Source organism: Mytilus edulis, chromosome 4 (genome assembly GCF_963676685.1).
Source record: "Mytilus edulis chromosome 4, xbMytEdul2.2, whole genome shotgun sequence".
Classification (NCBI taxonomy): Eukaryota; Metazoa; Mollusca; class Bivalvia; order Mytilida; family Mytilidae; genus Mytilus; species Mytilus edulis.
In genome coordinates this window covers 88830927-88848542 of record NC_092347.1, presented here as the reverse complement: position 1 = coordinate 88848542, position 17616 = coordinate 88830927, and the positions used below count along the sequence as shown (strand labels likewise).

The following is a 17616-nucleotide window of genomic DNA, read 5'->3' as shown; positions in this document are numbered from 1 at the left end:
ATCATTTCATACATTTAATTCATTAAAATGGTTACCTCCAGTAATTAAAGGCAATTTTTTTTAATTGAAAGACAACGTCTGTTTTGAGGGAAATCCACCCAAAATATTCTTTTAAAACATTACGATTTACTCCATCTTTTCCTATATATATTTCCTTTTTAATTACTAAGAACTATGCTAACATTATAAAACACAAAGTTCACTAGGGATTTCTATGCATCATCATTTACTTATCTATATTTCACAATCCCCTTATATTAATGGGTCACACAGAGTAACCAATACTTACAGTACAAAAGTCAATGGATAACAAAGGGTGTCCAATACTTACAGCATAAAAGTCAATGGATAACATAGGGTGACCAATACTTACAGGACAAAAGTCAATGGATAACAAAGGGTGACCAATACTTACTGGACAAAAGTCAATGGATAACAAAGGGTGACCAATACTTACAGTACTAAAGTCAATGGATAATAAAGGGTGACCAATACTTACTGGACAAAAGTCAATGGATAACAAAGGGTGACCAATACTTACTGGACAAAAGTCAATGGATAACAAAGGGTGACCAATACTTACTGGACAAAAGTCAATGGATAACATAGGGTAACCAATACTTACTGGACAAAAGTCAATGGATAACAAAGGATGACCAATACTTACAGGACAAAAGTCAATGGATAACAAAGGGTGACCAATACTTACAGTACTAAAGTCAATGGATAACAAAGGGTGACCAATACTTACAGGACAAAAGTCAATGGATAACAAAGGGTGACCAATACTTACAGGACAAAGTCAATGGATAACAAAGGGTGACCAATACTTACTGGACAAAAGTCAATGGATAACAAAGTGTGACCAATACTTACAGGACAAAAGTCGATGGATAACATAGGGTGACCAATACTTACAGTACAAAAGTCAATGGATAACATAGGGTGACCAATACTTACAGGACAAAAGTCAATGGATAACATAGGGTGACCAATACTTACTGGACAAAAGTCAATTGTTTCTACAATGGAATTCAGCTGCTCGGAAAAAACATCATGACTAAAGATTAGTAACGTCTTCTCAATTCCTTTCACTTTTCGTAAAGAGTCTAATAAAATTTTTAAATAGTTTGCTCTATCATGAACTTGTACAACTATTACAACACTTTCTGGTCCTAAGCTTAGACCATATTTTTGAAGATTGTGGACATATTGTTCCGCGTTTCGACGGTCAATTTCTAATTTTATTTGAGTTAAGTTGTGTTCGGGTATATTGTGTCGTGAAACAAATGTTTGATTGTACTGATTGGGCAGTATTAATACTTCTACTTTGGAACTGTTCTCAGGACCATCTGAATCCTGCAGCTGAGATCGGTCAGTTTGGACATGAGCCTTTAAATTGTTTCTGTGACGCAACTTATACAATAAAGTTCGATCATAAGCATCGGAATTGTTAGGTTCAAAGTTCATCAACACGTGAAGATTTAGAAACACAAACAGTATTAAAACTATCATAAACAGAGATCTTATAAGTCTCACAGGACGAAATCTCATGTCTAAAGGTGATGTTAATGTTGGCATTACGTCAAAGATTTGATATGTGTATAAGCAAAATATCACAGCGCCCTCTATACTGATGTCTATATCTCCAAACTGATATCTCCACACATATACCTCTAAACAGATATCTCAACACAGATATCTCTATATCACAGATATATTTAATATTTCAACATCTCCTGATGTTAAGGAAAATGATCACAGTTAATTTTATGGGACTGTCTTTGATACATTACGCCATCATAATGTCTTGAAAGTTACGGATTAAAATTGTCATTTTATCTACAAGTGATATATATCCAACATGATACTAAAGCTGCTGCCATCTCTTTTTTAACTTTCATGGCCAATAATTATCTGTAATAGAACAAAATCAATTATTTACACATACGTACATATATAGGTATATCAATTTTACACTGTATCAAATGGCATGTAATTCACTAAGAATATGATATACTAGTAAGCATTAATGTCTATAAACTATTAGGAATATATCAATGGTTCATTAATAATTTATCTCATACATAAAAGTATAAGTATTTTTACAGTACATTACTCTATAATACATGAACATGTTCTGTATAAACATATGTTTAAAAAATATTCTGCAATTAGAAAACTGTAAAAGACAACATTGCAACTTGAACTGAATCATAAAGATAATAGACTTATTTTTAACAAAAAGCTCAGAGCTTATGTTTATACCATATATGCTGAATTCAAATGAAGATTTCTATGTCTACAGATACTGCCCGCCCTCGGACATGGTATATTAGAGTTTTTAGGTGCATTACCAACACTGAATCAAGAACACTTGTTTTATAAATTATACAAGGCATAATTTAATTTACATGAGTCATTTATATGAATTTGGAAAATTAACCAAGTCTTCAAAACAATATTTTTTTGTACTGTATGATGTGTACATTATGTCATGTATGTATAGTGGACAAACATATACATAGAATTATCAGTATTTAAAAAGAGTCATGTGGAATCACATTTTTGGACTTTCAGGATTTTTTGCATACAATGTAGAATTTTCAGAATCTTTTAATTTGCAGATATATAAAGATTTAAGCACATGATTTTTAATTGCCATTTTCACCTATAGTGTTTATGAAATTTGACAGACTTATTATGCTTATCACACACTTATTATAACATGCTTAATGTATCAAAGATTTCAACAAAGATTATGAAAATCTTATTATTATTGCGAACCCTATCATAGTTTTCCATAGATTCACCTGCAAGTTACCTGTCCATTTAAACTTTTGTAAGTTCTATTGTTCCATTGAACAAATACATCAGGTATTGTTCTCTGTATAGTTTATTTGATGGGACCTTTAAATTTCTTCCAAGAGAAATCTATCAGTATCACTCATTGATTAATTTGCCTGACCAAAAAAATATCTTCTTTGTTCACTGAAATACATGTATAAACTCACATAAACTGCATGTGATACAGTATTTATTCAATATCAATAATATACTTTCAATCTGTTCAATATAAGCACTTATTTAATTATAAAAAGTTTATTTCTAATTTTTTTTAACCACTGCATGCATTTATGTTTTAAAGAATTTGCATGTTTTTTGTGGTTGTTCAGTTATAAAGAATACATTTATGAAGACCTTTATTTAAACATTATCATTTCAAGTTTTCACTTACAATGTATGCATGAACAGACTAAAAAAAAGCAAATTTTAATAGGTAAAATGTTGAAATTTGATCATGTTGATCAGAAATCAACTTTTAATTTTTAAATCAGTGTTTATATCAAACAAATTGAAAATGTGTTATTGATTGAATAAATACAACATCACATGCAGTTTCATAATTACTTTTCTCTAATTTTTGTGCTATTTTCACATTTCCTGACCGGTGTGAGAAAAATATTTCTCCTCACTAGTGAAAAATCTGTTCTCGGCAAATGATTAGTCAAAATTTGATTATGACGTCAAAATGTTTTGTTTTCTTCTCAATTTTCCTATTGTGACGTCATGAAAAAAAGCGACCTTGCCTGATGACGTCGCATATGGGCTATTTCAAAAAAAATGATGCCTTTCCTTTAAACCTTTGTCAGTCTCTTGTATGATACTATATCTGTAATGTTTTTAGGTCAGATAATGTATTATGATTAGTTGGTCCTAACTACCAAAGATAATAGCAGTATGTGCTCTGTTTAAAAAATATTGTCCAAAATTGTACCTCAAAATGTCAGGAGTGTAACGCTTTTAGTGTGACATTTAGAAGAAAGCATGTGCATTCATTGATGATATAGAATAAATAAGGGCAGATACAATACCAAACAACATCTTTCATCCAACTATTATATCTTGACTATGATTTCTTGTTCAATTCTTCCATATATTTACATTTTTATGAGCCTCATAAGGTAAGTCAAATAAGTTTGTGTAAAAAAAAAAATGTTAGTAAAAGTCAATATGCTGCCAGAAAATGTCTTTGTAGGTGAAATAACATGTTTCTGTACATCTTGCACGGTTTATTTTTTTTGTTTAGTATCATAGCTTGGCACAGGTGCATCCAGTTGACCCTGAAGTTCTACTACTGGAATATTATGGTTACAATAAGAGGACTACCAAGGTCTGTCAGGAGTGTAACAACTGGGTTAAGATGTATTTTTTTTAGAAACAATGTTGTTATAGTTGTTGTTTTTTCTTGAATTTCAGTGAACATTACCTGTTACAGTTTATCAGTAACAAACATGCCATTATTATGGCCTTCATTGCTTTTGTATGCTCAATACTTCAATGTCAGGAGTGTAACACAAAAAAATGCCTTATTTCAATCTTATTAGCAAAGGTAAGTTATTGGAAGAAAAACAAGCTGACAATTATTATAAAATGACATTACTACACCTCAGCTTAACACAGAATACAAGTCTACATCATTACTTTTGAAATTTTTGAACTAAAATTGCAATTGAACTAGCTTGTTTAAATGTGTTACAGTCCTGACATACAAATATTGAGCATAAACAAGCAATAAAGGCCATAATAATGGCATGTTTGTTACTGAAAATATGCAACAGATGGTGTTCACACTCAAATTCCAGAAAAGAAAACCAATAATAACAACATTGTTTCTATAAAAAATAACATGAATGTTACACTTAAACATTTTAAAGCGTTACACTCCTGACATTTTTGGGTACATTTTTGGACAATTTTTAATATACAGAGCACATACTGCTACCATCTTTGGTAGTACGAACAAACTTATCATAATACATTATCTGACATAAAAACAGCATATATATAGTATCAAACAAGAGACTGAACAAGGTTTACAGGAAAGCCATCTTTTTTTTTAAATAGACAATTAGCAAAATTTGTAAATATGTAAGAAGTATATAATTTTTTTTAACCTGTTCTTAATTTGCACTAAAATAATACGTGAAATAAAGACTCTACATGATTTCAGGTCAGTTTCAGGTTAAAATATGGTAGCAATAAATTATGGTCAGGAGTGTAACATTTGTTACACTCCTGACAAGTTTCTGATGTAGCTTATCTATAACAAAATTCAACATGATTCTTTATTAAAATAATTGTAACATCTTTACAATGTAATGAGAAAGCCGATCTGTCTTGTAAAAGTGATTTTTCTGCACACTATTCACCAAAGATTCTTAAAAATTAAAGTGTAATTCTCATTAAACATGTTAAAAGTTTGCTCTTTGCTCAGAAATTAAAAAAATATGTAATCAAATATCTAATAAATTTATTTATTTGTGAGATTGTAAATTTAAAATAGATATCATTACTGATTTTCTAAACATTCCATTAAAAAACAGTCTTACAGTTACTGAAAAAATATGTCAGGAGTGTAACAAAAGGATAAAAAAGACATGTTTGTATTTTTTAAATGAAGAAAACTTAGAATTGACTGAAGCAATTGTTGTGAAATTTTCAGAGGATGTAATTAGATCATACATGTTTGCTTCCTTATACTTTTTATATAAAATTAAAGCTTTTGCAAAGAGATATAAAAACTTTTGAAATAAGATATTAAAGAATACACTAAAAATTGGTGAAATTTACATATTTAAAAAAAAAAACTGTTTATAAGTAAAAAAAATTGCAGGAAAATCATTTAGTACCTTTATTGCAACAAACAAAAAAATTACATTGATATTTATATTCTTATTTATGTTTGTCAGTTGATATTATTATTTTGTTGTTTCCTTTGAAAAGTGGATGAATTCTTATGAGTAAAATGTTGTTAAAATTTTTGTTTTTATTATTTTGCATTAACCATTGGTAGTTATGTAAACTTGAATGTCTCTGGATTAAAGAAAAATGATAGAAAAAAGATTAGCAATGACTTAATTTTTTACCATGTTTGTCACACTTTGGCATCATTTTTTTTGAAATAGCCCATATAAAGAGCACAATTTTCTGAAAATCTTTGAAAAAGAACGATAAAAAGCATTAGAGAAACAGATTCTGACACTATAACTCGTGTATTACGATATTTCTCCACTCTCGACAGTTAAATTTTATTATTTAAAGGGCTCGGCAAGCCTCGCGCTTTAAATAATAAAATTTAACTGTCTCGAGTGGAGAAATATCGTAATACACTTGTTGCAGTGTAAGAATCTATATATTTGTACATGTATATCCATCATTGACAGTTCAATTTTTTTGTTCAGGTAAATTAATCAATGAGTGATAGATTTCTCTTGCAAGAAATTTAAAGGTCCTGGTGAATAAACTAAACAGAGAACAATACCTGTTGTATTTGTTAGATGGGACAATAGGACTTACAAAAGTTTAAATGGACAGGTAACTTGCAGGTGAATCTGTGGAAAACTATGATAGGATTCGCAATAATATGAATTTTTAAACAAAAATATAAAAACAATTTTTCATGTATACATGTAGTCTTTCCAAAGTTTTAAAACTTTACAATCTGTATATATATAGAAAGTATGAATAAAACTGAGACCAATACTTTGTAAAGTTTATTAGTATATTACATCAAGCTACATGAACATTTGGTGAGGTACGTATTGAACAATAACATTGAATTGAATTTAAAACCTACCTCACAGCAACATTCATTTCTGAACATTTTTGAAACAGACAACAATATGCCCAAAGTTAATTGCAGAAATGATCAAAATAATCAGAAATAAATTAGGAATGTGTCCATGGGACACAGATCCATGTACAAACAGACGGACAGACGGAGAAGAACAAGGGTATAAATGTAGTGTCACAGGCTATAAATATAATGTGTAAAATCAATAAAGATCCAATAAAAATTTGAATTGAATTGAATAATTCTAGCATAAAGTATGACCTCCCATGTTAGGTTGTTGGTATGAGGTGTCATGTTGAAACAATAATTAGTGTCTCACATTTTTAAACACAAGATCAAATGTGTCAATCTGCTAAACATGATGGCCATGCAGGTACATATATTCTAATGTGAAACTCAAATTTTGATATTTATGAAAGATTCAATTTTCTTGGCAACCATGAAGATGTCTGTGACATTTTAATACAAGAACATTATGACGTTTGGAAGTCCTTAACGAAGGATTTTCCTTCCTGAAATACTGTAAACTGTAGTTACTTTTCCATTCAAAATATTAAGCTATTGACATTTCTAATTTTGTGAGTTCAAAACTTTATAATTGTACATAATATTTGCATTTTGTCTTATGTCAATCTCATATAGGAGGAAATAAAGTATGATGCTGATAAATGTTTCCTCTTGTTTGGCGCAAGACTCTTCTTAGGTATATAATAAAATCTTTAAAAAAAAATATAACCTACCCATGATACAACACTTTATAATTTCTCTTTTTCCATCAGGTTTTATGAATATATATACAAAATGTAATTTTAATCCTGACAATTTGAACAGTAACCTCCAGCAAAAAAACACCTGTGTACAGGGACTTACACCCACTACAGTAAATAATGTCATATGCATTTATTCCTTATAGAACAATTGTCATTATGTATTTTATAAGGTGTCAATCATAATAAAGTGGTAATTCACAGGTAACAGGTCATTACAATGTAACTCTTTGTCAATTTACTACAGATTTATAATGTAGGTCTATCAAATTCTCATAACTTTCACTAGGAGCAATTCTTCTTGTTTATTTATATATATCCAAGTAGCATACAGATGTATGTACATTCATTATTATTTTTATTTCAATCCAATTCTTTCAGTCCATCATTTCACCAGATTTAATACAAAAATAAATAATATTTTCAACTATTAAAATAGTTTAAGTTTTCATACTAATTATTAGTACACATAAATGATGTAGGTCAAACGTAACTTTATTTCTAATATTTTCTGTCAAAATTTTACAATTAAAATAATTTCTGTTAGGTTGCTATTTCATAGGCATAAATTAAAACATCTTATGTTGAGGCCTCAGGGGGATATGTGCACCAATAACAAGAGGAAAAAGTTAACTTTACAATTAAAGGAAAAATGAAGTAATAGCTTATAAATTGATCTTTTACCAATTTGCATGAATAATACACTCATGGGATACAAAAAAATGTGAAGTAAAAATAGCAAACACTAGCATGAAAACACATTACCACCAGCTTTTATAAAATGTTTGTAAGTCTCATTTATCAATTACTCATATTTTACTCTTTTGGCATTACCCTATAGATGTATAGAAACAGAACACATTTTAAAAAACTTATATTATATATAAGCCAATTAGGCTCCATGTTGAAGGCCGTACCTTGACCTATAATGTAGCATATTTACCTGATGATATCAGGATATTGGTATTTAGTCAAATCTTAACTGTAATTTGTGACACAATTAGATTTCTAAAATTTATAAAATGTAAACTTGTCGAAATATTTAGGCTTGAAATAAATATATTTTTGGATAAGTTAAAGAAAGCACACAAGGTGTATAGTGTCTTATACGATTACAGGTTTGTAATGTTTAACAAACATATTATATCAGTGTGTAAACACGTTAATTATGAGCTTTGAAAGTCAAGTAGTTCGAGCATTTTTCTGAGTAAGTGTTAAAAAATTTCAAACAAATATTCTTTACTGTGGTTAGCATTCATTAGTCGTCAGTATCTATAGATTAACAAATTGTGATTATATTGATAATTTAGAATCTTCCTTGAAGGTGGCGCACAAATTTGCAGCTAAAAAATTCGATTGATGTGTCATTTGTATACAAGAGAAAAATATATTTCTTTGAACTATGAGTCTATGTTCAATTTCATAAAGTCAATATATAGATTGTCTACCTTGAACAGGGTTATAATTTTATCTTATACATGTAGTTTTTTTTGTTCAATTTAAAATCGTTACAAAATCTGTAATGTACTAGATACTCGTATGTTTCATTAGTTTATCAAGAAATTTATGTATATTTATAATTTCTTTTATTTGTTTTGAAATGTTTAAAATTAATATACCAATATAAATAATATTTTGTTAACTTATAAATAAGTTTTTGTTATCTGTTAGTATTTATACCATGTTTATATGTCAAAGATGAGCAAGGTCAAATCTGCCTTCATCCGTCTCTAACTTTCTTAGAGCAATAAGACAAACTGCTCTATACTCTAAATTACAGATCACAGACACTCGTTTCAGAATAAAAATGTTACAAAATTAAGCATTCAATACTTATAATTACATTTATTAGCTATGATCATGAAAACATGAATTTTATATTATTTTTATTTAATTCACCTGTGCAAAGAATGAATGTGGTCTAATGAACTTAAAATATTTGTTTTGCCTTTGAGCAATTCACTATGCTGTTGAATATTAATCCTCTCAAAAAAATGTTTGAAGAAATTTTATTTTTATTTATGAAATCTGAAATGAGAAAAATTAACCTCCCCCTCCCCCCCCCCCCATTTTTTTTCACATCCCCCTTTCCCTTTTTCTAAAACTGATCTCAATTCAAATTTCTAATGGAGTTTGCAACAATAACTACTCATTCAAATACATCATAAAATATTGAAATGTAAAATAAAGTGCTTGTTATCACTGAATGGTAAAGATTGTTTTAATTTATCAGTTGGTAGTAAAAGTGAATATACATTGTATATTGTATAAAACAATAATTTAAGTTGATTCAACTACTATTCTGGACAAAGAAAGATAACTCCAATTGAAAATTTCTTGCTATTGAACAATATTGTGCAATTAGATATTTCTTGCTATTGCGCAATACTGTGCAATTGAAAATATTTGCTATTGCACAATACTGTGCAATTGAAGATTTCTTGCTATTGCGCAATACTGTGCAATTGAAAATTTCTTGTTATTGCACAATACTGTGCATTTGAAGATTTCTTGCTATTGCTGAATACTGTGCAATTGAAAATTTGAACCAACTTGAAAACTGGGCCCATAATCAAAAATCTAAGTACATGTTTATATTCAGCATATCAAAAAAGCCCAAGAATTCAATTTTTGTTAAAATCAAACTTAGTTTAAATTTGGACCCTTATGACTTTAATGTAGACCAATTTGAAAACGGGACCAAAAATTAAGAATCTACATACAACACAGTAAGATTTGGCATATCAAAGAACCCCAATTTTTCAATTTTTGATGAAATCAAACAAAGTTTTAAATTTGGACCAACTTGAAAACTGGGCCAATAATCAAAAATCTTAGTACATTTTTAGATTCAGCATATCAAAGAACCCCAAGGATTCAATTTTTGTTAAAATCAAACTAAGTTTAATTTTGGACCCTTTGGACCTTAATGTAGACCAATTTGAAAACGGAACCAAAAATTAAGAATCTACATACACAGTTAGATTCGGCAAATCAAAGAACCCCAATTATTCAATTTTTGATGAAATCAAACAAAGTTCAATTTTGGACCCTTTGGGCCTCTTATTCCTAAACTGTTGGGACCTTAACTCCCAAAATCAATCCCAACCTTCTTTTTGTGGTCATAAACCTTGTGTTTTATTTTCATTGATTTCTATTTACTTATACTAAAGTTATTGTGCGAAAACCAAGAATAATGCTTATTTGGGCCATTTTTTGGCCCCTAATTCCTAAACTGTTGGAACCAAAACACCCAAAATCAATACCAACCTTCCTTTTGTGGTCATAAACCTTGTGTCAAAATTTCATAGATTTCTATTTACTTAAACTAAAGTTAAAGTGCGAAAACCAAGAAAATGCTTATTTGGGCCCTTTTTGGCCCCTAATTCCTAAAATGTTGGGACCAAAACTCCCGAAATCAATCCCAACCTTCCTTTTATGGTCATAAACATTGTGTTAAAATTTCATAGATTTCTATTCACTTTTACTAAAGTTAGAGTGCGAAAACTAAAAGTATTCGGACGACGACGACGTCAACGTGATAGCAATATACGACGAAAAATTAAAATTTTTGCGGTCGTATAAAAAGATTGATTTGTCTATGTTTTTATAAAAGTGCATGTATCATTTCAATTTTAAGTCTTTTGAAATTGCAGAAAATGTAACTTGTTTTTATGTTTTCTGTCTTTGTGTCAGATTTAATTCCATATATTCACATTAAATATTTACTCTGTCATATTGATTTATATAACCATATTTTATTATTAAAAGGACTCTGACCCATTAATGAAGGCACACATATTAATTTGTTTTAATTAAAATCTATTTGTATGTGAAAAATATGTATACAATATATATATATATGTGTATGTAGTTTGGAAAAGAAAATAATCAAATCAAAACATTACACTTTGCCACAAACTATATATAGACACAAAGTTTTATAATTTTAATTTTAATTATGTACATGTACATATGTAAGTACAAATGTAGGTTATTATTTAAATTTGTGGTTATAAAATTAATTTGTATAAAATGTATTGATCACATGCGCTCAATACTTTTAAAGGAAACATTGTGAGATAAGATATATACATTGTATATTGTATATATATATATTGTGTTGCACAGTGTTCTGCCATCAGACGTTTGGAATACAGAACATTACCAATGGTGAATTCTATTAGTAATGGAATGAAGGTCAAATATTATACTCTAGTTATGAAGGTAACATAACAATTTTTAATATTTACCACATCATTATAAATTAAAAAAATCATTACTGAGTCAGCTGTTTTCTAGTCTTTCATGTCATAAAAGAAGATGAGCAAGTATATTTTGTCATTAATAATTTTTTTAGTAGACAAAGCCTAATTAATTACACACACAAAATTAAAAGACAAATAATAGACAAAGTGAAATGTGAAATGATGCCAACAGCATTCTATTTTAAATTTTAATAACACTTCAAAATATATCACCAGTAAAGAATGAAAATAGATTGATAAAATGACCACTGCTCAATATTGGTCATCAAGGACATGTTCAAATAATATCTATATACATGTACATGTATAGACGAGATGTATGTTGTCAATCTTTACAACTCTTTTTAAAAAAAAATTAGAAATTAAGTTAAAAATTTTAATAAAACAAAACAATGTTTTAATATTTTATAACAATGGTATAGGTATGATTAAAAAAATATTTATCTAATGTTGCCACACCACTATTTTATCATTTAAATCCTTTACTTACCTGAGATCAATGAACACAAGTAATCAATGTTTGAATGGCTATCCCAATGTACATGATGTAGCTTATTAACCATTCTAGGTCAATGAAATTCATGTTTATAATTAGATAGATATGACAGCCTGGAGTTAATAAGCTTCAAGTTAATTTTCATTTAATTTTATCTACAAAACATGAACCAAGGTTATTATAACAATAACATGGACATGCAGATAACTTGGTCTGTGTTGCCTAAGTTATAAAATGAAGATAACATTTTGTAAATCACACTATAGTCTCGAAACCATTTATCCTACATATGATCACATATGAGTTAGAGATTCCCAATCCTTGAAATTAGCACAGGACTGATGGGACATGTCCTGTAAAAAGTATATTTGGTCCCGTCTACTTATGGTTATTTTGTAATACATCCCTAAGAAAAAATTGAAGAATCATCAATTTGGTACTGCAAATGACAAACCCCAATATCTATGTCTGAACTATATATATATATGGCTACTCCACACACCTTTCATGAACTAGTGACTCCACCCAGCTTTCTAACTCACCCCTTAATTGCTTAATGACAAATTAAAGGATAAGGATAAAAAAAAATGCCTTAATTTTAATTTTTGGGCAAATATTTGTGTATAGAAAAAATTACAATCTACTGAACCATAGCAACATAACACATGTAACATGTCTAAAATTGAAATTTTCCATACAATTTCTCAACTTCTCTAGCTTTACATACACTTTTTGTTACTTTTTGAATTGGAAAAGGACATTAAAATAAAAATCACATTTGATGAGATGATGTTTTAGACATAAATATCAATTTTTTTCTTAAATAATTCTATTGATTCTTGAAGGAATGGAAGACCACTCTTTGGAAACAAAAAATAGTTACATGTTTACATGAAAAACTCCTTTCAGTGTCTTAAAATGTCTGATGTTAATATTTGATGCTGAAAAAATGCATTTACGACATGGTGCTGATTAGGTGCAAAAGACAAGGAGTATCTCTGCTAGAACTCAATTTGTGACAGTAAAATCAATGCAATACATTTCATCTTACCTCCTATACATGATAGACCGTGTATATTCCATATTAGGTTAGTAGGGAGGCTGGGCTTATTTCAATACACGGTTAGTAGAGGGGGATGGACTTTATCAGGACTCCAGGATTGGGTGTTTTTAAGCTTGGGATTGATCCTTCCGGGATCCGGGAATTCTTTTTTCGAATTTCGGGCTGTCAGGATTTAAATTTCTTTAAATTCGGGACCTCAGGATTTCATGTTTTTAAGCCCAGGATTTGTTACATCTAGTGTGCTAGTGACCTAATATGACATACATGTATACAGGGTCAGTAAGTTCCAATGGGGTTCAAATGTAGCTCACCCCATATGGAATTTACTGGCCCCGTATATATCATTTTTGGTCACTTACCCACTATGTAACTAATAGTACTTCAGACAATCTTAAAATGCATTACAGTTATCTCCTAAATTAAACATGTGGCTTATTAGTAAATGCAGTTTCAGCCAGAAAATGGCTGTTATTTTCAATGGCACCAATAATTATTAATGCCATCCATCAACAATACAAAAAACGTACTTTATGAAAAGTGATAAAAAATCACTAGCATCTTTTTATGTCTGGAATAAGATGTCAGATTTTTTTATGGGACCACAAACTATTGACTGAAGTCAATTTTATGAGAGAGATCCGTTTGCGCCAAAAATGCGTCCTTTTGCGCCACAACTTTTTTTCTCCAATGCTACGTTTGCGCCACCTGTTTTAAAATTAGATGGTATCATTTGCGCCAAAAATAAATCATACGATTGCGCCAATTAGAAGAAAAATGACTTCCCTCCTCCTTTATTCGGACTTAGAAACGGCAGTTTACACGGCAAATGTTTCCTTTTCTGAAACATACTTTCTTCTTACTGCTGCTGCATGGGTACTTCCTAATTTAATGTATGTAGTAGCTTGTAACTTCACTTCATTGTCCAAAAAGACAAACATTGAAGGATGAAATACATAAAACAGTTCATAATTATTCCCGTGGAATGCTTCTGCTCCATTACTAGTACGCCTTGTGGTAGATAGAGTTTCCGCCCATACGGATGGTGGGAGCAAAGCAAAACATAATCAGCAAAAGTTTATATTTTCTTCTCTTTTGACATATCCTATATTAAATGTTCAGCAAAGCAGTACGTTTTCTTCTCTCTCTGTACATGGACTGTCTACTGCATTTCAAGTCATTTCTCTTCAGATGCTCATCTTCATGGTGAAATATCTCCGATCATATGATACTTTTTAAGCCAAAAATAAGAACAACTAATAATCATTAATATATTTAGGATTGATATATGTACAGGTAACTTGGCGCAAATGAGTTCCGATTATTGGCGCAAATGATACATTTTGAAAATAAAATTTGGCGCAAATGATACCCCTGAAAAACAGTAATTGGCGCAAAAGGACTGCTGCCATTTTATCTACCTACCTACAGGGTTAATTAACAAGTTGTCATGCAGGTGTGAAATACACTATCATAAGTTGACAGTTATGCTTTATATTTGTACCTGCAAAGTTACTTTACAGCACAGTGTGACTTGAGCATGTTGAGTAAAATTGCTTAAAGTAGAACATTAAATATCCAAACTGACAAACACATGCATATTTATTTTCAAGGTGACATTCAGATAAGAAAAATCAGTAAAACAGAAATTTAATGAAAACAATCACAAATTTAATTAATTAAATTACCATGATTATACTTATTTAGGAAGGCTTGAGGTTAATGCTTATAAGAAATTAAAGACATCATAAATTACAAATAAAAGTACAAGTGCATAAAATTAAAACAAAGCACAAGAGTACATGTACATAGGAAAAATTGCAACATATGCTTTCATGTTTAACATAAATTTGATTTCCTGAGGTATTTTTTTTACATTTTTAACATGTTTTCTTGGTTTTAAACATTTTCAAAATAATATTTTTACCTTATCCATATTTATTTGCTATCTTATTCAATAAAAAATTAATACTGAAGGATGTGTATTAGATTAAGAACCCTCAAACATTGATTTGCTACATTGTTTTACACAAGGATGGAACTTTCAAAGCCGTTTTCTATTGATATATATATTGCATATAAAAATGTACATGTCCCTACACGCTCACCTTATCTATTTTCTTTTTATTTACACATGCTATTCAAACTTCCAGGTTTTTCTAATTTTAACAATCCTGAAGTGTTCTAGAATTATTTTCAAATTTTGTTCAGGCGCGTAGCTCCGCGTTAATGGCTTGTAATTGCAAATAAAAAGTGATGAAATTTACTTTTCAACCAAATGATTATATATATTATATATTTGTTTTGTCAAAGTAGGAATCTACTGTTAATTATACTTTCTTTCCTTTGTTTAAAGCAATTCATTATCTGCTGAGATTCGATATGTGGTTTGCATTTTTGTCGAGCCTGTGACATATCAATCCTAAATTTCGTCGGCGGCGTCAATATTTAGTTCAGTATGTGAAAATTAATATCACAAAAATACTGAACTCTGTGGAAAATTCAAAACAGAAAGTCCCTATGACTGTTTATGATCAAAAGAGTATCCAGAGCGAACTGATGGAATTTTAAACAAATATATCATGCTTACAATTGGTCTTGTATAATTAGATTGTATGCATAAAAAATTCCCAATTGCCTTTGGCATAAAAAATTTCCAATTTGATTTTCAAGGGACCCCGGATGATTTGAAAACACATGGAATCATCCCTGACTAAACATTTACTAAAGTATGTTACTATAGTTTTTAATGACCGGAAAGGTATCTCATTCTGAATAACTTGTTAAGTTTTTGGGGGCTTTGGCCCCTTGGACCCACTACCAGCCGTTGCTTTGACCTGGACCCACTTGGGGTCTTACGAACCATTGCTGAGGTTAGGGCGTACACGTTAAAATGTCCTAGCTACGCCACTGCTGTTTGAAGATTTAAAACAGATTTTTCCTGAAATTCACTATACAAGCATGATAACAGTAATCAATTAAGTCAAGTCAGAATCAGGTACACTCAGTCAAACAGAAAGGCAAACCTTACATTTTATACCCAAAATACAGCTGATTCACTGAAAAAAGAGTGAATCACTGAAAATTTGGGAATTTCTGGTCCTGTCTTGAATAAAATATAGTAAGCTATACCAATTATGCTTACTTCCTTAAGATCTTGCTCTGATCATGAGCTGATAGACAAGTTGTCTAACTTCTAATTAATTTTATGTTTTTTTGGATTAACAATAGCAATCAGTATACTGGACAATTGTGAATTGATCTGTCAAATTAATTACCTTTGACGATAATTTTTAAATAGAACAAAATCATTCAATGATTTCAAAAAACATTTATATCAAATCTATGAAAATTAAAAAAAGGCCAGTTAACTGGTTAACTGACGGAAGGACCAAATATCGAATACCAAAAATGCTAACCAGTTAATTAAACATATTTAAACTGACCTTATCACAAACTAATACATGTACAAAATGTACATGTTAACTACAGCTCTAAGGAAAAGTTGAAAAGTGAATAGACCATGTATCTGTTAGTGGCACATCTCAATTAATCCCAATAGAAAGTGTACACGGCTTCCACTATACCCTCACTGCCCTTGAGGGGTGCTTAGAATAACAGTGGAATCTACATACATGTATCAGTACACTGATTTGATGACGTGTGTAAGACATATCTCAGGAACAGGTTGAGGGTCTCATCTGTCAACACTCTTCTCAAGATCTGTCTCCATCCTTCTGACTTGAGGTCTTTTAGGTTTAGAAGGGCTTTTGAGTTGTGGTGCAAGGCTAAGGACAGGAGGATTTTGTTTTACTAGTGGACTCTAGTGTAAACTTTGATGTAGTTTGATCTAGTTGTCAGAGAATGTTAAGCAACTCTTTTTTTATGCTAAAAGTAGCTTTAATGTAGGTCAAATAGTAACTATTTTTATGTGATAGTGTAATAGTAGCTTTTATGTAGATCAAATAGTAACTATTTTTATGTAGATCAAATAGTAACTATTTTTATGTATTGTGTAATATATATATGTTGTTTATTCATTAATACTGTTTTATTTCAGGATTTATTGTTATATCTGTATCTGTTTACTTATGAAATACTGAAATAGAAAATAAAATACTAAACATGAAATAATGATGTGGTTTTTATTTATTTATACGCTTATGAATTTATTGCCTTTGTCCTAAGCTGGTTTCAACTTAAAAAAAAAAGAGGTAAGTTTTTGTCTTTCCGAAAAAAGTGACTAAAGGTTTCAAAATCCTAGCTAAAACCCTGGACGTGTGTTTAATCTTTGTAGAGATATTTAAACTTCACCACTTGGAATTATTGGTTTAAAAGATTTCTTGTGAGCAGTTACCCTTTGAACAGTTTGAAATGATTAGAAACGC

The 17616-nt window shown here is 29.9% G+C and overlaps 1 protein-coding gene across 1 annotated transcript in view; it reads right to left on the bottom strand.

The window, feature by feature from the left end:
- LOC139520933 (alpha-1,6-mannosyl-glycoprotein 2-beta-N-acetylglucosaminyltransferase-like) overlaps positions 1-17616 on the bottom strand; it is a 46290-nt gene that overhangs the window by 28157 nt on the left and 517 nt on the right. Inside the window, exon 2 of the mRNA XM_071314034.1 lies at positions 1003-1917. Within this exon, the coding sequence (XP_071170135.1) occupies positions 1003-1581 (579 nt within the window). The 5' untranslated portion in view covers positions 1582-1917. The remainder of the gene's footprint in view (positions 1-1002; positions 1918-17616) is intronic.